This window comes from Rhea americana, unplaced genomic scaffold (genome assembly GCF_003343005.1).
Source record: "Rhea americana isolate MKP2758 unplaced genomic scaffold, rheAme1 scaffold_46, whole genome shotgun sequence".
In the NCBI taxonomy this organism is placed as follows: domain Eukaryota; kingdom Metazoa; phylum Chordata; class Aves; order Rheiformes; family Rheidae; genus Rhea; species Rhea americana.
The window spans coordinates 2,304,727-2,326,995 of record NW_028186601.1 but is presented as its reverse complement, the minus strand read 5'-3'; the positions used below and the strand labels follow the sequence as shown (position 1 = coordinate 2,326,995).

Sequence of the window (22,269 nt, the reverse complement as noted above, 5' to 3'; positions counted from 1 at the left end):
TTGATGAATTCTCATTGAAGCTTCAATGGAAAAGGAAGACGAAATAATATAATTGGTATCTGTAATTAATATTATACAAAGCTTCCCTGATGAAATTAATAACATTAGATGGAAATCTAATTTAAGCCAAATATGCTTATGTGCTCATGTAAGGTGAAATTTAAACGTTAAGGAAAACATTTGCTCCTGCATTTCACTATTTTTTTTTTTTTTTAATTATCTGAACCACGTTCTACAGCTAATATTAAAACACCTGAGAGGAACAAAATATGTACCAGGAGACTGCAATAGTGAACTGGGAATATGGCAAAATTATAATCCAGTTAGAGAMTTCCAGACATATAAGAAACAGTTCTTATTTGACATACACTTTAATAATAAATTTGACATAAGCTTTTTTTATTAATAAAAAGGGAAGCAGAGAGTGCTGAATCAGACTAAAATTTAATCTAAATTAAAATAAGGCATATTGACTTCTTAAGTCAGCTTCAAAATTTATTGACCTAAAAGGTCAATGAATGTTAGTGAAAAGCAGAAGTCAATATGTTCTGCATGCATGAATTGTTCATATCTTTATATGAAATTTCAAGTAAACTTAGTAAATTGAAAAGGCAAAAAAGAAAAATGAGAAATRCAGTGCCAAAGACAGCTCACAGATTTCAGACGATTCTAAGCCCATGTATTATACCATATGATCAACATAACAAAACTAACATTGATTACCACTTTAGAGATAAATGTTATTTGAAAGCAACAGCTTGTTCTTGCTTCTTTTAAGCCATCAAATAAAACCAAGAGTGGGTACAGAGGGGGTAAGTCCAAATTCTGGTTGTTATTGCAAGGTATTACAACTATAAGATTTACTATTTTTTTCTTTGCATTTAAAATAATAAATATGTTCATATTAGGATTTAGGCAGCTTAAATACAACTAGGTCTAATAAGCATTAAACTAGTCAATCACAAAGATCAAAAAGCAATTCAGCTSTGAGTTGCTTGTTTCATCCCTCAATATCTGCAAAAAAGTCTGTAACCATCTGCAAAAGTCCTCTTCAAACACGTTTTCTGCAGCTGGCCTACAGAATTACAATCCACTATTTTCATCCTGGCAGCTTTGGCAAGTTTCTGGTATAACAGACTCACCCAGAGGAAATTCCAGTCTCAGTAGCTTTGCAGAATGCAACAGTGATAAAAAGGACAGAAGCTGGCATGTGCCACATGCAGATCCTAGCCCATCTACTGTCGTACCAGCATCTAAACCCCATCAGGGAACAGATAAGCAGTTGACAGCAATCCTTGTGCCTGAGTTCAGTGAGGTCCCAGCGAGCGGAGCCGTCGGTGAGCGAGCCGCCAGACCCCAGCCCAGCGCCCAACACAATCACACATAACCCGCCAGCAGGTAGSTTATGGAGGCACAGCAACTGCAAGGGGCACATCCAAAAGGAAAAGTTGCGATCTCTTCGCAAGCACAAAAGGTAATAACTGGGTCACTGCTGCGACACAAGCATTCCATTGGTGAAATAAAATTAACCACTGTGTTACAATTATTAGTAACTACYGACAGCCCAGAACAGGCTGATACCATCTTCTCCATCACTTTTAGCTGCTTTGCCTGGTTTGTGTTTCAGCCATGTTATTCTTACCCATTACTTAACCCTTATTAGTAGCTGGTGCATTACTTGAATCAGACAATACAGACAGGCTTTTGGATGTCACCATTGTAAGGATACCTCACACAGTCCTTCCTTTACCAACTCACCAGCATATTCAGAGATACGTTAAACGAGAAAGTCCCTCACACTTCCTCCAAGAGAGCAGCAACAGTCTGCTGCTGCCCTTTAAGGGCTCTGGAAGAACAAAGTCACTTAAGAGCAGATCACACTGCTGCTGCTGCTGCAACGGTCTGTAGCTGAATCAGTAGCATCTCCTTAGTCACATCCGGAGCAAGAAATTAACTGGGAGGTAATAATAAGCATTCAAACTGTGAAAATTGCCTAGTTGTAATCTGATCTTCAGTACTATCTAAGGAAGGGAAGGGTCAGAAATTATCAAGATTGTCAGCAAGAACCAGTAGTTTCTACAACAAATATCATATTATTGGCTCCTTTAATAAACAGCATGGTCACCCTCTATGAACACGGACCCTAGTACCAGCTTTAATCAAGTATGAGGAAGTGGACTGAACGTGTGGCAAGCATTTACAAGATTTCTCGTCTCCAAGAGCATCAGCGACAATATGGCTAAGAAACATATCCAAAGAGTGAGGAAGTCAATATGGTTAAACAGCTTAGGAATCTGGAGGCTCAGATGCATGTGTCTGCTCTGGTACAAACTTCCCTTTGTTCATTTTGCTTTCCTGAGAATTTTGCAGATAGAGCCAGAGAAACTAAAATCAGCTTAAGGCACAAAGCCGAGAAAATTAATGACATACTATAGCAATGAGAGTTTACAATTATAATAGACAATATATGCCTTCTATGGTATAACACAGTTTAGAAGAGCATAAATGTGAAAAATTGGTCAAGTTAATTTGAGTTCAAATGATGGGATAAGAAARTGAGAATGTGGTAGATGTAGAGGTCAACCTAATTTGATCACAATATTTGATCCTATTATTATTTSGTACATGTCAAGCAGTATCTGAAGCTGAGTAGTAGCTGAATAGTCAGAAATACTGTTACATATCGGATTGGTAAACAAAGCAACCCAAGGGATAAGATATTTTGTCAGCTAAGTAAAAGTGACAAAAACATAGCCTTGTACAAAAAAAAAATAAAAATAAAAGAAGAGGATTACTACTAGTGTTGATAACACAGGTCATATTTACCTTCAATATCTGCCATTTTTGTTGATTAACTCTACTTTATTTCCTTGTAACATGACCAGCAGGGAAACCACACAGACTTCAGAACTGTCTCTTTTTTGCAATTTCAGTCTTAGGTCTTGCATTTTACTCATAACAGATCATATCCYTTCTTTTTAGATACAGACATTAGAAAGTAAAAGTTTCTTTATGAAGAAAAATTCAGAATAAAATCATTATTATCATTAAACTTTTTTCCTAATCCTGGAAGAGGGAGTTGGACCACTTTCAAAGATGAAAGTTTTATGAAGACCCACATCTCTATAGAAATTTTCCCCACAGAGTACAAATCTTTGAAGGTACCACAGCCTCTGCAATACAGCAAAATAAAAACCTTGCAACCTGTCAGATCAGCATCCTGTTCACTTGTATACAAGAGGGTTTTCTTGTTCATAAACTTTCTCTAGGGCTTTCTCTGCCATGCCATTGTTTAAACAAAACCAGTTATTCTTTATAGTCTACTACAGTCTACTATTCATAATACAATGCATTTGCCTTATGATGCATATAAGTTTAATTAGAAAACTGTAACTGCTTATAATTCACCCAAACTGCATAATTGAAGAGGAGGAAGGGCACCCATCCCTGAGTGTTTAAGTGCTGCCTAAAGTGCTTTCAAWGAAAATTTACAGTGACTGCATCTTTTTCATTTCATAAAATACGTAATTTTAGAAAATTTCATAACTGGAGCCTACTAGGTACAACTAGAAAATGTCTTTTGCAGTAAAACTAGGATTCTTTTCTAGCAGTGCAAACTTGACAATAGTGACGATACAGAAACGGGACTCTCAACAGCACCTACATAGCCTTTTAACTTCTGTGACTACTATCCCTTCACCATCAAAGAAAGGTGGTGATGTAAGATCTTGTCGGGAAATTCAAATGCCTGAGAAACTAAACAGCCTGGATAATTGTCCCTCTATTTTAATCAACGTTCCAGCTGGAGAGATAGGGTGAAAAAAAAACAATTAACATCAGACRAGCACGCAATAGGCTGCATGACAGGGAACATTTGACTGAGAATGTATGAAATGGGCAACCAAATGAAAACAGCTATTTGTTTTGATAGTGTCAACAAAGCAGAAGAAGACACTACCAACAGAAAATCTGAAATGTTGCAATGGACCTGAAGCTCTTTCCTGTAGAGCACTGCTGAGGCTTTCCAAAAACATGCCACCAGGACTTAAACCACTGATTGCTCTGCTGTAACMGGCCTAGGGGACCAGAAACTTCCCCTTTCAACACTACTATTTTAGAAGTCATCACCAACAATCTCATTCATTTTAAAAGGCTAAGCTCTGACATACCTTGTAAAATGGAATTAAATGTAATACAAGATTTTAGAAATTACTTTGAAATCATATTCAATTAACAAATACTCATATCAGGATGATTTGTTTACACTGCAGATAAACATATGTTAAGTTTTTAAACTCCTCAAGAACAAGTTTCAAAAACAGTAATAAAATTAATAAAGTTAATCTCAGTCTATAATTGCCACAAAACTGATTCCTCTTAACTATTCTTTAAACTATTTCAAGCCACAACTTGGAAATCAGAGCACTAGAAATTCTGTCTCAAAATAGTAATCTTGAGGCTAGGAATCTAAGTTCCAATAACAAATGCCATCATTAAAGCTAACATTTATTTTCATGGACAGTCCTTGGGACTTTTAACAGGCAACTTGCTACACTGCCTRAGGGTGAATTTTCACTACATTTCTGCCAGTTGTGTTCTTCCATGTTTGTTCATGTTGGTTTCAGAAGATGCTTTGCAGGAATATGCAAGGAAATAAAAAATGGCTTAAGTTCAGCCAATTCTCATGTGGGCAGCTCAAGTAACCTCATGTACATTGAGCACTCCCTCTTACAAGAAAGGACCAGCCGCTGCCACAAGTACTACCTATTACATATTCAGCTAACCAAGCTTTGAAAAATGTGCGAAGCCAGGCACATTCAAAATATAGGAATGCATGACTTCTTCTGCATACTTTGCCCTTCCACTGAACCACCCAGAAGATGAAAAAGTGATTACACACATGCAAATCATATTTAAAAATAAAAATTTCCCCCCTCAAAAATTGATAAAACTTCTGTGACAAACAAAAACTCCCCCATATTCCACATTTTCAAGCTGATGCCTCTTTTCAGCACGTGGACAATCCACTCGCCGCCCTCCTCGGAGATGCAGGCCTGGCCCGGCACCGCAGTGGAAAACCCGCGGGAGCCGGGTGGTGCAGGCGCGCTGGGGAAGGCGGCGAGCGACACACCACGAAATCCGCTTGCTTTAGCGGGGCGAATTATCCCCGTCGCAGCACTGGCTCTGCTTTAATGATCACACACACAACCATCCATAGCAGAAGGTACCTTGACCCACGAGGGTCCCTTACACCATTAAACTCYGTTAATACAAAGTTGAGAGACTTTCTATTAGGAAAGATGGAAGAACCGGGTATTTTATCGACGCCTGAAAGCTCTTTGGTGCAGGTGCGTTTTCTGTGCGTGCAGGCTGGCGCACAACAGCAGGGCCCAGTTCGGGTCGCAAGCACCAGTGCAGTAAGGAACAGTGATTTTAAAATGATTTTAAAGGTCGGTTCAGCATGTCACGGACAAACAAACAGCGAGGCCGGAGCCCCGAGCACACGCTTCCCGAGGCCCTGGCAAACCTCCCCGCTGCTGCAGGAGGTCTCGCAGCGGCCGCGGGCCGGGCCGGGCCGGGCCGGGCGGCGGCGGTCACTCACCGATGGTGGCCAGGTAGCAGGGGGAGGCGGCCGCCGCGGCGGGCTCGGTGTAGCTGCGCACGATGGAGGTTTTCCCCACGGAGGACTCCCCGGCCATCACTATTTTCACCAGCAGCGGCTTCCTCGCAGCGCCCTGCCCCGGCCCGGCCATGGCGCTGGGCAGCGCAGGGCCGGGCGGCGGCGGGGCCGGGGCCGGGGGCGGGCGCCGCGGGCCGCCCCGCTGCGAGGGCGGCGGCCCCTGGCTGCGGCCGCGCCCTGAGCGCCGCCGCGGCTCGCGGTTAGCGGCCAGGCGGGCTCAGAGGGAGCGGGGCGGGGCGGGCGGAGGCGGGCAGCGAGCCGCCCGGGGCCTTTCGGCCTCCCGCCGCTCGCTTTCTTGCTTCCTCGCGGCGGGGCAGGAGGGACACGAATCGGGCTGAGGCGCGAGCAGCGAGGCGGGACGAGAGGCAAGCTTGGGCCCAGGCGGCTGACGTGAAGCAGTTCCGTGCTGTAAACGGCTGGCCGGGGCCTGCAGCCGTGCCGGCGCGGCCAGCGCGGCTCTAACGGCTCTAACGGCTCTAACGGCTCTAACGCATCTTACCGACCGTGCTGGTCCGGCCCCTGTGGGCCCTGCGCCGCCGGCCGCGGTCGGTGCCCGGCAGCGCTCCGCTCTGTAGCAAAACCGCGCTGAAACTATTGCAGCTACCGCGGGGGTTTCTGCACACTGTGTTTTAGGCACGGCTTTGAGTTAGGATTATGAAATCTTGCAAAAACGGCTTTTTTTTTTCTTTTTCCATGAGGTTTCGTCACAGGGTCTGAAACCAGGAACTTTCACAATGCCCTATAACGCTTCCCCGGTGAAGTACAGAAATAAACAGTCCCTATTTTTTCCTTACTTCCTTGTTTTAAAGMCAGAGACAGAAGAAATATTCAATAATTTCTTCTTTCACTTTTGATTTGTTATTGTCTGACACTCAAAGGCACCTCTGGTCAAAAAAAGAAACGATACCTACAATGTAGGCTTCTACCTGTYGCTCTGGGTATTTTTACCAGAGGCCCATGCTATTGAAGTAACAAGGCCTTAGCCGTTTGTTTGCTGGTCTTGCACACTGAATTCATTTGGTGTCATAGATTTAAGAAGGGATATACCTTGAACTAAGAATTCTAATAGATGTTCATGAATGTTTGTGATTAGTTAGACCTGTAATGATGCCCCATAATTTCTGRCATCTTCATTTTCAGCCCTTCAGGCAACTTATTTCAATCAGTTCATATATCACAGAACATAACGGAGCAGTAGATTTAATATATTCATTTACTCTTTGTGGGGGACAAATTGTGAATCAGTGAGTTCCACTTAGCACAATTTGGGAAGTCTATTTTTCAAAGTTTAGATATTATCACAAGCTTATTTCCACGTCACCCCACTCTGAAGCCCAGCAGAAGCCTRCACCTTGGCTGTCCAGTATCAAACTCATTAGCCACAAACCTGTAGGACTTTGTGGTAGCAGATCTCCAAAGAGTAGCGATAAGTTCTTTTTCATTTGGTTCAGATGCCATAATTGCAGGAAGAATGAGAAATTCTGCTAGAAGTTRGGAAGTAATTGGTAGGAAATGACTGAGAAGATCAAGTATGGAGTATGTATCATTAGAGACAGAAAAGTACAATATATTTAATGCGCTCTTGAATGACAGTTGATGGAACGGGTCGATCCTACAGGACACTTTTGTCTGATCCAATCATATTATGAAGGCATTTCGAAAGCCTTTTGTATGCAATAACAGTGCAAGTGTGTGGCTTGTTTAGTTAAATAAAATAAAGGCTAGCAGGGCTAGGAAGGCTATGATTACTGACTATCAAGAATTAAATAGTAGAGAGGAGGAAGAGCTGTTTAAATAAAAGCGTAATATTGGCTTTARAACAGGTATACACTGACAATGAGTGGGCTAAAAATTATTTCTAATATTTCAGAAAATAATTGCAATCAGGGTAATCAAGGGAAAAATCTTGATTAAGGCAGAACAATGAATTTGTTTGAGAGGTTATGACTGCAATAGCAATGGATTGGACTTAGTAAACCAAAATACTTCCTGTGAGAAGCGTCCTCTGCTTTCTAAGCAGCTCCGTGAACCRGTCTCGTGTTTCATGGAGCTCCTTGCTCTGGGAACCTCAATGCTTCCTCATGCAGAAAGCCAAAGGTGCTTATTGTTGATTTGAGTATTGATTATTGATTGGATTATTCCAGATCTGAACTATGATGGGACTCAAGCATGTTCTGGTAGTTCTGGTTCGGAATGATGGGGAGAATCAGAGATATGGGAAAGCTATAGCATTTATAGATAATCTGACATTTGCAACAAAGTTCGTATGTCGCTAGTCTGTTATGAATAAATTCCACTCAAGTCCTTCCATCTCCTGTTCTGGCAGGGACTGTGATGGAAATGACATTAATCATCACACAGAATATACTACTGCAGTAGAGCAAATTTGACCAGAAGTAGAAGAATTTCATCTACGTGTGTTAGATTTATAGCTTGCCAGTGTCAGCAGTGACCAGAAGTGAGGAATCTGCAAAATCATAAATGCCTCAGTTAAATGTTCAGGGAAGCTAAAAGCACTCCTACACAGCTTCCACCAGAAGACAGGTAAGATCTTTTACTTTAGATTAGTATTTCAGCATTTCAATTCAGTAGTGTATTAAGAAACTTCAGACAAATCCTCTAAAGAGCATAGAACAAACCCCTACAAGGTGATGCCAGTTTGGATGCAGAAGTTAGAACAAGGATGATGCTCTGCTGTTTAAATAGATGCTCTAACACAGATCTGGCATGTATGTGCATGTGAGCAGCAGATCAGTTTATATAGAGATACACCTAAGGCTTTGTGTTTATGTGGAGCCTTCTCCAGTTATCTACTCTGAAGTTATTCTTTGCAAAATAGTCTGCTTCAAGTGAAAGTACCACTGTAGCTCTCTAAAGCAGTTTAGATTACATGATAGCATGAACTGATGCTGTTAGTACGATGAGTTATAGTTAGCTTAATCTTTAGTCCATATTGTCTGTCAGGCTAACCAAATCAAAAGCATCTCTGTATATTTTTGTACATGCAGTTGCTAATTTATCAGCAACAAGCAAGTAAGGATTCTAGTTAATTTCTTAATGACACCCCCAATGCCTAGGTCACTTTACTATCCATAAATTACARTATCACTTTCCTCATATTCCTATCCACAAGGGGACAGTCTTTCCATCTCTTACCACCAACTATAACACAGTTTAAAAGTTAACCCCTTAAAAGCTATCATTCAACGAATGTGATATTAGGAAAAAAAAGTGATTTAATTTGTTTTAAATACATATTTCTTGTTTTACAAAAAGTTCCAGATCTTTGTAAGCTATATGAAGTTGTTTAATTAATAGAGAATTAATTAATAGGTAAAGTTAGTTTAATGAAGGTAATGACATGAAAATAATGAGTATACTGCTACAAGACAATTAGTGCAGAGTTCAAAACAAAGTTACCATGACACACATTAAGATATCCTTAGGAAAGTAAGAACTGCTCTTTTCCATGTCTTTGCCTCTTGATCACCTTCTTTGATTGCTTCAGTTTCTTTGATTTTTAAAGTATCTTTCAAATAACATGATAAATAGTGTAATATTAATAAAAATAATATCATTTTAAATAGCATTGTAGTGGACACCTTTTTTCATAGAAAAATGACTAAAATTATTAGAATTTAGTTTTATAAAATGCTATTACAACATTACTTTCATTTTTATTGAATGCTTGTAAATAACATTACTTTTATCATATGATACTTGGAGAAAAATAGCATATATACAGATACTTTTATTTCAGATGTTCAGTTTTAGAAGGTTTACTCAGTTTATTGTCAGAGAAATTGAGTACTTTTGAGCACAGAAGATAACATATTTATTGCTTCTCAAAATGCTCACACAATTTTGGGAATTCAACTTTAKATGTTCTGGTTTGCTTTAGTATTGTATATTACACAGAATGTACACCAACACTGTTCTCTGATGAGAGTCAATGAAAAGTGACAACAAAAGGTGAACTAGCTCCTCATTGCAGTTATGGAAAAAAAGGACTGTAAGTTGCTCTGAATGGAGGAACGCCTCAGGAGCATATTTCTTGCAAAACATCCAGCATAGTCTTGTCACTCAGACTGCTTACTTATTCTTGCAAGCTGCTATTATAAAATACTGTTAAGGAGAAGAAAGTAACTATAAACCTAGAATCAAGAAACAACAACCTTCAAGCAGAGCAGTGTTTCTGAAATGTAATGGTACCATTATAGATGCCACAGCCTCCTTAATGAAATGAAGATTACAAAAAATTGTAAAGACATGGAATGTATGTCCATTACAAATGATTTTAGTGGAATATTAGAACACTAATGCAATTAAAAATATTAACAGCATATTCATGTAAGTTTTCCTGAGATGAAGGTATGAGCTAAAAATGATAATGAGAGGAAAGAGGTAGGTTTAATTTGAATTTAAAATCCTCAGTGTTAAGTCACTGCTCATACCAAGATTACTCACTGGATAGATTCTGTTAACTGACTGAAGTGAAATTCTTTGGTTTCATTAGTGTTAAGATAAAACCATATCTGAGTGGACAAAAGTGAGTGAAATTACTCATGATAGGCAAAACAGGGTTCACTAATCCTTAAATGAAATTTCTGGCCCAGCTGTAAAGTATTTTAGTTATTTAAGAGACAAGATTCACTATTAAACTGGAATAAAATTTTCAAGATTTCATCAGAGAACAGAGCATCTCTTAGAATCAGACTGACTCAAATATGTGATCAGTGATGGAAATTGTTGAAAAGAAATTATAATGAGATACCCATTTTTTATGCTTTGGTCATGACCTGTTTTGGGGGGGTTAGCGACTTTTAGGTTTGGCTTCCTTATATAAGAAAATAGTCATCATTACTTACTGTGTTAGCTTATTTATCTTCAGTTAGAGTATCCCTTGGTGCCTGGTGATAAGAGGCAAATATTGAAAGAACGAAATAAAATAAACTAAGCTTTACATCAGAGATTCTGACCTTTCAGCTCAGAGGCATCATGTGGTCCGTAAGAACCATGGGCATACCCACAGCTTAAAATTGAGATCACGAGGAAAGCAAAGTATATATTGCCTGCCATCTTGTCTCAACATTGCTACTGTTGGGCTCACAGAAGTTAGTAGCTATAAATATTCCATAATTTGTTAATAAAATTGCCACTCAGCAGCTTTAAAAACACTTATTTTCATCAAAAGTGTATAGTTCCTGTATTAAAAAGGAAGTTTTGCTCTGCAACTCATTTGCAATCTATGAAATTCTTTGAATATAAAATAGCAGAAGAAATAGCTATTTTAAAAGACCATAGTAACTGCCATTTGTATACTCAGTAAAATTCTGATTGTGAAATCCTGAAGTCCAAAAAATTCACAACATTTATGGCAGTGGCTCAAAAATCATTTTGTCCGGAGCTTAGGCCTGTGTCATCTCTCATGCTGAATAACAGCACACACTGACATTTCTTGAATGCCAAATTTTCAACCAGTTCTAATATCTTAGTAAGTTCTCAGCTGTCAGTCAATTGCTGTCAGCCTTGCTCACTTAACAGTCTGGGAAGTATATATTTAAGGCTTAAATACGTATGCTTCAAAACTGTGCTTTCTTTGGGTCATTGATTAATTATGTCTGGTCAAGACTTTCAAAATCATTATTTAATATTACACTTCTTAATTAATATATAGGAACCTAAATAAGTTATCCAGCTGCACAAATGCTAAGTAGAAATTGCTGGGTTCTTAGAAATTTAGTGATTAATTTTGATGCCTAAATACACCTTTAGAAAATTAAATGTTAAAAAGTAATTCTTTAAAAAAAAATCCTCTAGATATTTCAGAGATATGACTTTAATGTGTTTTTATCAGCTAGAAATATCTTAAATATTCTATATGCTAGGTTACCAATAATTATATTTGTGCAACTGTCCTTTGAGCAACACGATGAATATCTTTGGGCAATCAGTTACTGATTATAAGTAGTGAACTATTCCAACATTCACTGTGCAGCATAACTAAACTCCTCTAATTACACAGTTGGGAGTTTCTCATACCTCATGGAAGTATCCAGCAGCATGTTTATCTCTCATTTGTACTGTATTTGCCTTTTCTACCAGTAAGAGTGCCATCTATACCCATATAAAAACACAAAAATAAAAGGAATGTAATCTAAAAGGTCTTTCTATTCAAGTGGCCATTTACTTTATGAGGAAGGAAATTAAGTTGATTTGATTGGTTTAATATGATTTGTCCTTGACAAATTGYGTTTTCACCTCTATACATTACCAATAAAATATTTATCCTACTCTTTCTGGGTATTGAAGTTGGGCTGGTGGTCTGTAATTTTATAAGCTCTCCCTTTGGCTTTTTTAGAGTTAGGTTATGTACTTTGCCTATCTGCTGGATTCAGGTTAACCACTTCTGTTTTTTCTAAGCTTCCAAGAAGTTAGTTATGTTGTCCCTTCTACGACCTGCAGTATCTTCTCTATATTTAATAAAAATAAAGCATTTTGTTAAGAATAACCAAACAGACATTGTGTGTCTCATCAGAACATAACTTGAAACATATTGCAATGAGAACAGGTCTCATTTGGAGCAAACAGTCCTTAAAAATTATATGAGTGTTAGTTTTGCAGGAGAAAACATCTTTTCAGGGAAAATGCTAGTATGATTATTTGATGGGGTTTTTGTTGTGTATTTCCAGGATTATTACCTTGAAAGTTAGTATTCTAATAAGGAAACTAATAAGGAAGCTAAAAGACAATTGTTTAACTAATGCTGATAAAACTGAATGTTACCATCCTAAATTGATAAAAATGAAGTTTAGGTTTTAGGAGAACATTTATGGGAATATCATACGCCTGATTCTTTATTCTATTACAYCAATTTTATTAGATGGTTAAATAAATTATATTGACTTGAATGAACTCAAATGAATCTGAGTAGATAGTTAAATAAATAGTTAAATGTAAGGAATTTAGACTAGTTCTGTAAAAAGCATGCAGTGCACATTAATATTATTTGCTTTATGTTGGAAATGTACTCAGCTCTACAAAAAAAAATATAAATACTTCTCATGATTTGAATAGTTTACAGGCTGAAAGCCAGACACAAAGAGCTGTTTTATTTACAAGAGACAACTCCACTAGTGTCATTGGAAACAATGAGGAAACCATATAAGCAGTCTGCTTATATGCATGTCTGAGAATAGACAGGCTAGCTAGCCTTTAGTAGAAGTACTCATATTTCAATATGAGTTCACCAAGCAAGGCTGCTTAGTGAGTAAACCAGCAAACAAACTCTTCCTTGCAGACTCGAGCCAACCTTCACCTGTTGTTGCTCGGATTTTGGCAGGAAATCAAACTCATCAGTATCTGTGTGTCCTGCTGCTTCAGGTCCTCTAGCTCATGTGGCTGATCCTCCTCCACTGCAGCAGGCACACACTGTATGTGGGGCCACGCTTTCCTTGTCTCCCCATGGTGTATGCTGAACTTGCTRTACAAAGAGGCTGCCTGCAGCTGCTGGTGAGACCCACGGCCAAAGGAGGAAGCCGTACTCGGGACAAGCTGCCTTCCACACTGAGTCTACATGCACTAGGAGCCRGAGGCCAAACAGGTCCTTGTCCTCTAAGCCTGATGCCAGAGAGAGATTGTTATCACTTCAGCCCCAAGCGGCTGTCACTCCTGGCAGGTGGGGTTGATGCTATCTGTGATTGATCATCACTTCTGCGGGAGAGAGACCAGCATCTGCTAGTGATTCTGTTTAATCCTCCCTGTCTAGATTAACAAACTGTACAGGGGGCTAGCAACTACCTAACAAGGTCAATTTTCAAGTACAATTCTTATTCCAGGCTGAAGTGTGCCTAGCTAATCCCAGATCTACCCAATGGGCAACATGATCATGCATCTTCTCATTTTTTGTCAGAAACAAATGATGCTGACAAGGAGCTCTCAGTGAGGAGCCATCACCTTTGGACTGTACCACTCCATTATAGAGTTATCTGGTTCCTCTAACCTTCAGATCTATGGAGTCGTTGTTGTCCCCGACATTCATGGAGAAAGGAAGGTGCAAAGCTGGGACTGCACTAGGCACATTTGAAACTGGGGATTGGATGGGCACTTTTCTTAGAGGCTCCTGTGATTTGAAGCTACCAGCTAAAAATGCCCTAGTAGTCTTGATTAATGTAAGCTATCTGAATGAATGTTGGGAGCAGAGAATAATACTTTATTTTTAGGTACCTGTGCTTGGATTTATTGGAGGTTGCTTGTTTTATACTTATTTTCACCAGTCTGACTGCATTTTCCTGTATATCAAAAGTGCAGAGATGTGAATAGACCATTTTTATGTATCATATAAATCTATTCAAGTGAATAAATAAATAAACACTGTCACAATGGAGTAAGAGTGAAAGATTGCATTGATGCTAGCAGGAGTAAAAATATTTTGAAAATACCACTATCAAATAATCTCTGAAAATACCATATAGACAGACACACACACACACTACCTCCAAACAGAAGTTTTTCCTTCAGACRAATGTCAAAAATACAGAAGCCTATTCTGATTTAAGTGTCTGACATGTTCTTCAAATCCACAGAGTGCTTGGCGAATGCCAGAGAAAGATCCTCATTAATCCTTAAAAGATTTAAATAGCAGTTTATTTATATTTAGCATTATGAAAGCACAAAAGAGAACAATAAAAGAGTATTCAGTGCCTAGATTTTATTAAGTTTCTTCCCAGAAAATACTTCCATCAGAATAAGGTTAAATCAGTAGAAGCTATGTCTGTTTTAGATAATATAATTTATGTTGCTATGTATTATGTTAGTGACTCTAAAACAATGTGCACATTATATTTTTTTCCATTTGCAATTTAGGATTCTCAGAATAAGGGATGCAGAGACAAGGATAGCCCATGCTCTCCATGAAAGATTCATGGAAACTGAAAAATAAGGTCTTTTAATAGTTCGTGATAACTGTTTTTCTTGGCTTAAATGTAGGTTTTAAAAAATGGTTCTCATTGTTTTGCTTGTAGTTCTTTCATGCATGGACAATCATGCTGATGATGCATTTACTTCAAGCGAATTTTCCAATTGAAAAAGTACTCTTGAGTAGTTTAAGTACTATGAATCAYCAAAACCTCATCTAAGTCCTATAAAAGCACTAGCTGCAAAAACATCCCTGGAAAGAAGACGTATTGGGATTGTACTGCATGATTCAGCTAAACAGAAAAATATTTTGTCAACACAGAAGAATTTGAAGAAGCTGAGATTCTGTAAAGATTAAATTATAATCTACTGGAAAGTCAGAAATTAACTTTCTGCTGGAACCTCCCCCCCAAGTTAGGTGTCCCAGTTATTCCTTGCTATTCCAGAGTGGAGATTCTAAACATGAGAACTCAAACCCTTGAAATATATGATTTTTTTAGTGGGATATATTTCATTCATGATGCCCTTCTCTATCTTTTTTTTTTTTTTTTTTTTTTTTTTTTTGCTACTATCTTTCTTCCTTTCCAGTTCTCTTGGGCCTAGTTTTCTTTGAAGTTCCCTTTTCTGTTATCATTGCCTGCACCATGTAAAAACAACTAACATTTCTGAGATGCTGTCGTGTTAGTATGAACAAATTAAACCTATTTCATGTATTACAGTATTTCCACAGAAATAACTTTGAGTCATACGTAGGAGACAGAGAGATATTGCTGATTTTAGTGATTTTATTCAGTTCTTATTYGGTTCATATCTAAGGCTACCTTTGAAAGCAGATAAAACTACTTAATTATAGTATTACAGCTTTTCAAAATCATAAGATCATATGAATAATTTTAAAATATTAAACTATTGCCTTAGATTTTTTTAACCCTGCTTATGAATTAAGATAAAATTAGAGATTTTAAAAATAATTTAAATAGTTTGAGGAGATTTTAAAGTAGCTTTCTTTGTGTTGTATAGGAAAGCATTGCCTCAGGTGAAAGATGCAAATATAGTGATTTCCTTGTGTTTGGAATTTCTGACAGGATTAAAGGCATTGGGGCCCTGATCCTGTAATGGACTGATGCACTGTTATAGTGCTGCAGTAGAGGTTGAGAAGGCTGCTGTGGTCACAGCACCTTTTCTGCTYACCATCACTCCTGTAGCTGTAGGTTAATAAGTGCCTGAGACTTGGACGATAGATTATCTCCATCTTGCCCTGATGAAAGAAAAGAATTTTGTTTGCATACATCCACAGCAAACATTTTTATTTTGATTCTGTTTCTAGGGTCATTTAGATATAGAATTAAGATTTTAAATATGAGTTAATGGACTTTGCGCAAGTCGTGCCCCAGTAGCCACCTAAGCATTGAGGAGAGTGAGAGAGCAGCAGACCCACAGCAGTGGCCACACACAACCTAAAGCAGAATCTGAGCCCCAGGTGACTCATCACAGACCTCTTCAAATGTATTTTCTAGACAAGATTTATTGTGAAAGATACTTGTATTATTATTTAAATAGCCAGGAAACAATTAGATGAAGCTTTGGCTTTACTGAATGGGGATATTCACTTAGGGCAGATACATTCCTGAACTCTGGGAGGYTGGATACCTTTCCATGAGATTCTGGAGTAAGAACACCTGAAATATGCATGTAGGTTGAAGATAGCTGAGAAAAATTAATGGCTTTTATTTTTGGTGACATCTTTGATTCACATACAGATTATCTTACTTTGGGTATTATTCTTTGAAAAAAATACTTTGTGAAGGTGAAATGTGATTAATTCGCTCACACTGTCTGATGAGCTATTAAAGCTGTAATTGTAGAACAAACAAGAATTAATAAATAGCCTTTTCGCCTCTACGGCCTTCTAAGTAACATAGATGATGTCCTCTTCTTCTTCCCCTCTTAAAAAAAAGGTAAATCTTGGGAGAGGTGTGAAGGGGAGGGAAGCTATATGGACAAGAATGTTTAGTGCCCACTGAAGATAGACATAACAGAGGGATGTATATTTGTGTCATAAAAGTACAGAATGATCAATGCTAACTCACGTTAAACTTGACTTAATCATCTTGAAGACATGCTTCCCTTACATAAAAGCTCTGTTTTAAATCAAGAACATTTTCTTTGATTTACAGTTAAATCAGATTTCCATCCAGGTCCATAGCAACAACAAACAAAAGAGGTGAGGGAATGATTGGTCATATCATCTGAAATATTGATCAAGCAATTGAATATTATTTGGAGAGAAGGCAAAAAAAGTGTGGGGAAGTGCCAACATGCATTTTTCTGTAAACAGACTCGTACAGTGGGACACACAGATTTTACAACTGCATGACAAACTCGATTTCCATTGTTATGTACAGGAAATAATTAATTTTGCATTTCTAAAACATTTCCATTCACAGTTTGCCTAGAAAGTTTTAATATTCTTACAGAATATTCCAACAGTATCAAATCAGCACTTTCTGAGAGAAGGCTATTCCATTCAATATTTTTTTTTGGTCTTTGCTAGTTATTTGTACATCAAAAATTTTGAAGCTTCTGTTAGGACTTTTTAAAGGGATATTCCTGAAAGAACTGAATTTGTGCTGCCCAGTCACATGCATAACTCTCTTTTTTTTCCATATCCTACTCTGTACAACTCTGCTCACACTGTTTTCACAGCTGCCTCACCCATCATCTCCCACACCATACCCAGGGTTCGTACCTGGCTCGTCCCTCCCACATTCTGTTTCATAAAGAGTAGGTAGGACTGGTGTAATGAGAAGACCRAAGAGCTGAGAGAAGCCAGGATGTGAGATACAAAGGCTGGATGTGTGGGAAGAGGCAAGGCAGCCAAGCCTCGTATTGATAGCTGCAGCACTCCTGAGGAACAGTGGCTTCATGGGGAACGTATGGTGGACTGATGTCTATGTGCAAGACTGTAACTTCTGTGTCCCTAGCCTTTCTGCATGCGCTGCCACCTGGTTTGCCACCTCTTAACGTTGGAATCCTGCTTCACTGCTTTTCCTCTTCAGTACACAGGTCTTCTCCCCAGTGCCAGGTACTGGGAATAACAGGTGATTTACAGAGAAAATGGAAGTAAGCTGCAAAACCTGACTGTTCTGTCACTTGCAAACTACAGTTGTGCTAGATTAAGGGCATGACTTTTCTGAAATCAAAATCTGAAGTGGCCTACCTCAGAGATGACTTTATTTGAAATTTGTAGTTTGCAGTTCAGATCGAGGAACAAAATCACCTCTCCCTCCTGCAGGTTGTGGCTAACCAAAGCGCTTTTGACAAGCCAATTACGGTGCTGCCATTCTACACACTGAGGCAGCTATGGCCGTAGTTTACTCAGAAGTGTGAGCATTGATACTTTCTCTGAATGAAGAATATTTATCACTGAGGGAGTGCTCCCAAACTTTTCTGGAGCCACTGATCACACACATTACAAAGTGCATAGAAGTGTGTTGGCTTTAAAAAATGCTGCTTGATTGCTAGTGAGGTTTGGTCAACCATTAAAGTAAGTCCTAAATGCTGACACAAGATACACTAATAGAATGCAGGGTTTGATTTACTTTCAGATAGTGAATTTATTTGCTTTTTAACAAAGACTGTGTCATTCAGGAGAAATTGGAGATGAAAACAAGTAGTGAAATGTGCTGTAGATACAAGATAGCCCTAGAAAATAAATGTAATGCCTATCTTCAGAAAGGAGAGAAAGCAAGAGTCAGAGACTTATGGAACAAATAATCAAACTAACTGCAAGCACAAATTGGATTTGTCAAGCACAAATTGTATTAAACCAGTCTAATTTCCTTCTATGACGGAATAASAGGTCTTGTGGATTAGGGAAGAAGGAATAGAGTCCATAAATCATGAATTCAGTGAGACTTTTGCTCTGGTTACATATGGAATTCTACGTGTAAGCAAGGAAAATATGATTTAGATAAGTCAGTTCAAAACCATTTGGAAAATTAAAGCGCATAGTTATTAGTGGTTCACTGTCAAACTACAGCATGTTTCAAGGGGTAATGTCCCAGAGGTCTGTCATGGGCTGTGTTGAACGTTCATTCAGAATGAATTTCATTAACAACATTGCTGGCGAAATAAAGAAATACTTGTTGACTTTGCAGAGGATACCAAGCTGAGAGAGGCTGCAAACACTTTGAAAGGCAGAATTAGATCTTGGATAAAGGGATGAAAACAAAATGCTGTGCAAGTCTACACTTGTGAAGGAAAATCTGCACTCCAAAACCATGATACTGGGAATAACTAACAGGACAAGAATGCTATGGAGAAGATCTGGAAGTTATAGCAAATATGAATTGGGATGTATGTTATGGCAAAAAAGGTAAACATTGTACTGGGCAGTATATAAAGAGACATACTCTGAGACATACATGAAGTGCAGGTATGGCATAAACTGTAGAACTGTATTCAGTTTTAAACACCACATCTGAAGAAAGATGCAGGTGAAGTCAGCTTGATCTGGCTGTTTTMTTTGTTCTCCTTTAGACTCTTTGGCAAGATTAAAGAAACTGTGCTTGTTCAATCTGAAGAAGAGAGGAATGAAAGCAGGTAGATTAACCATCTTCAGAAACATACATGCCAAAGAGGRTAGGAATAATCTCAAAGAGGACAGCGAGCAGTAAGCAAGTTACATTGCATCAGGAGAGATTTAATTTAGATATTAGGAAATATCTCACAGCAACAACAAGAAGACACTATTATAGGTTGTCTAGAGACCGTGGCATCCTCATCATTATTTGGGTTATGGTCTGGTTAGATAAACATTGATCAGGAAAGATTAGATATAGCAGATGAGTCAAAGGTGGATAGATGACCTCTCCAAGTCCCTTCCTGTTTATGATGAATCTGTAAATATGTTATATTAAATATCAGTGTAACAAATGGAACTTAAAACAATCCTCAATAACTAGATGTATGTGATAATAGCACCGTTAGGATTTCAGTATTAGAACATCAATGTTGTACTTTCCCGCTCTCAGCAAAGCAAGGCCGGACTGGCCCTTGGCATAGGCAAAGTAGGTGTCTGCCTAACCATCAGCTCACCAGGCACAGCAAAACAGCATGCTCCTGCTCTTTGCACTGCTTACTCCAAATGCCCAAAACTAAAGTAACAGAAGAGTATCTTCCCTCTCAGCTTTTCACAGATCAGTTAGACTCTAAGCCTGCAAACTCATCTCTACATGCTTAACCTGACTTCAGTAGGACTCTTACAAACATGCAAACAGGCATGAATTTATCACGGGGTATAACTGGTAGCAGCAGAGTAAGAGTAACGCATTCTTATGTCATGTGATGTGTCAAGAGTTGTATACCAAAACAGCACCTTCCACTCCCACATTTTGATCAAAGTTGCAAATATGTGCAAATCTTTGCTCAAGTCCAGAGGAAATGCTGCAGGTTCTGCATTAACTAGACTGTATTTCTGCAAATAGTCGTCTAGGTACCCCTTTTCTGACCTACTTTAGATGTTTATTTAGACTTGAATTTGTGCTAAATGAAGAACTGGGAAGTATTTAAATGATGAGTCAAGCTCACAGGGAGGAAAATAACCAAAGCCATAAGAGGAAGAATCTTTTTTACAGTTCCTTTCCAGTAAAACCACTTATGGTAAAGATGGCAGATAAAGAGGATGTAGAACTGGCTATTTTGTGGCATGGTTACATGGGAGCACTGGATAGCTGGTACATACAGAGTCTCTCTGTTTCTTTCTGGAGCTACTTCCACCTCTGTCTCTCCCTGTGCACTGTTCTGGGGTCATGGAGCCTAAATGGAAGCACGGATTTTTCCAGAAAGCTCATGTCTGAGAAGCACAGAATTTCACAAGGCAGTGTGTGCTCTCCAATGACTGTACACATCAGGGTTTGGGTGTTTTTTTTTGTTTTGTTTTGTTTTGTTTTGTTTTGTTTTAAGGTGTGTGGAGCAAAAAGAGTCATCCTGTGCTTAGAGTAAAGAGCTTTGCACACACCAACTCAGCACCCTAGCTGTTGTGTAGGTCCTTTTATTTTAGAAAGCCAAAGCAATATTACTCTCCACTGGTCCTGAAACTAGTTTAGCTGCTAATGTAAGTTGGACAGAATTGTTATCAACACCATTAGGGACATTCTGAAACCATCTCTCAGATGCATGTGACATATTGGTGTTGTTCCATCTGCGTTAGGAGCTCAAAGTTTTCAGTATCAGCTGCAGYGGAGACCGTCATTACCAGTGGCAGTGGTGTGACTGTGCAGTGGGACCTATATGTGAGCAGTATCTCGTGCTTTGGGGAGCAGTGCTTTGTAAAAGATTTTTTGGTCAGAGAATCTATTGCTCAACTATTTCTCAAAGGAGATGCAAACCTTCATTCAGTAGGAGTTCTTGCATTGTCCAATATGAGACTCCCTAGCTAATGACTATACTGTGATCAAACAGTGATGCTCTGATCTCAGGAAAAACCTACAGACCCACTCAACATTTCAGATTATTAGAGCCTGGAATACTATGTATACCTAAGTTTTTATGTATTRTGTCCTTCTTGTCTGTCACCATTGGCTAAAGAGGATGAGAAAAGCTGTCCCTACAAGAACCCCTGGCTGCGCCATGTAGGCAGCTGCTTTGACGCTAAGGCTCTGAACAAAGTCAGCGTTAGCTCATTGCTTTGGCTCTGAGTAGTTCACGGGTAACACAAGGGTGAATCCGGTCCGACACTAGCTCCCAACAGCTTTATACTAGTAGCAAGGCAGATGAAATATTTCCCGTAGTGTTTTAAGGACGTTCTAAGGGCTGCGTAGGCTGTGCAGTCCTCCAGCATGTTTAACTACAACGTACCTGAAGCTTGCAGATTTATTCCTATGGAGTTTCGTGTGAATGCATGTGATACCAGGGCGTTTCACTTATGTACTGGTGACATTGAGGAAGCGTATTAGATAGGTATTTCTGGTACAGTGATCAGCAGTGAAATGATTAACTGTCCTGGCATTTAAGTAACCATAATTAGGCTTCCTGTGAACAGCTTTTTGAAATAAATAACAGAAATTCACACCTATCTTAGTCCTACCATTTTTCAACCTATTTAGAGGCGACTTAACAGGAGAACAGAAAATTAGGTGTGTAAATCTGCTTGAGCATCTTGGGCACTCTGCAATTGTTTTAAAGAGCTCTGGCACTCACTGTCTTGGCCTTGCTAGTTCAGTCTTTTAACCTACTGTTCCTAGAATCACCTCCATGAATAAAAACGTTCCTGGCTTGCAGTGCAGGCTTCCTTGAGAATTATTCTTCTAAGAAGCCACAAATCTTACTTCTATTCTAAACCGGATGCCTCTGAGTATGCGATGATGCACCTAGAATATCTGTGGGAAGTAAGTCCAAGATCTGAATCACTAATTTAAGTACAAAAGATTTTAATATCGATCCACTTATTGTGATTAGCATACAAAAGAAAAAATTCTTTAATTTCCACTATCAGTTTCTTTCAATGAAGTCTGAGGAGATGCGTGAGAGCGGCTTGGATTCCAGAGAGGTTTCTTGCAGAGTGAAGGACTTAATTTTAGAATAATTTCCAGTAAGTCACCAGGAAAGATTATAGGCTGAGGGTTTTTGCAGGATATTAAGAATTATATCATCCCTTCCAGACCTATCTG

The 22,269-nt window shown here is 38.8% G+C and overlaps 1 protein-coding gene across 2 annotated transcripts in view; it reads right to left on the bottom strand.

Annotated features, from left to right (window-relative positions):
* LOC146589392 (ras-related protein Rab-10-like) overlaps positions 1-5,792 on the bottom strand; it is a 60,565-nt gene extending 54,773 nt beyond the window's left edge. For both annotated transcript variants that reach the window (XM_085316288.1, XM_085316287.1), the window contains exon 1: positions 5,603-5,792. In XM_085316288.1, the coding sequence (XP_085172414.1) occupies positions 5,603-5,753 (151 nt within the window). In that variant the 5' untranslated portion in view covers positions 5,754-5,792. The remainder of the gene's footprint in view (positions 1-5,602) is intronic.
* Positions 5,793-22,269: the final 16,477 nt, after the last annotated feature.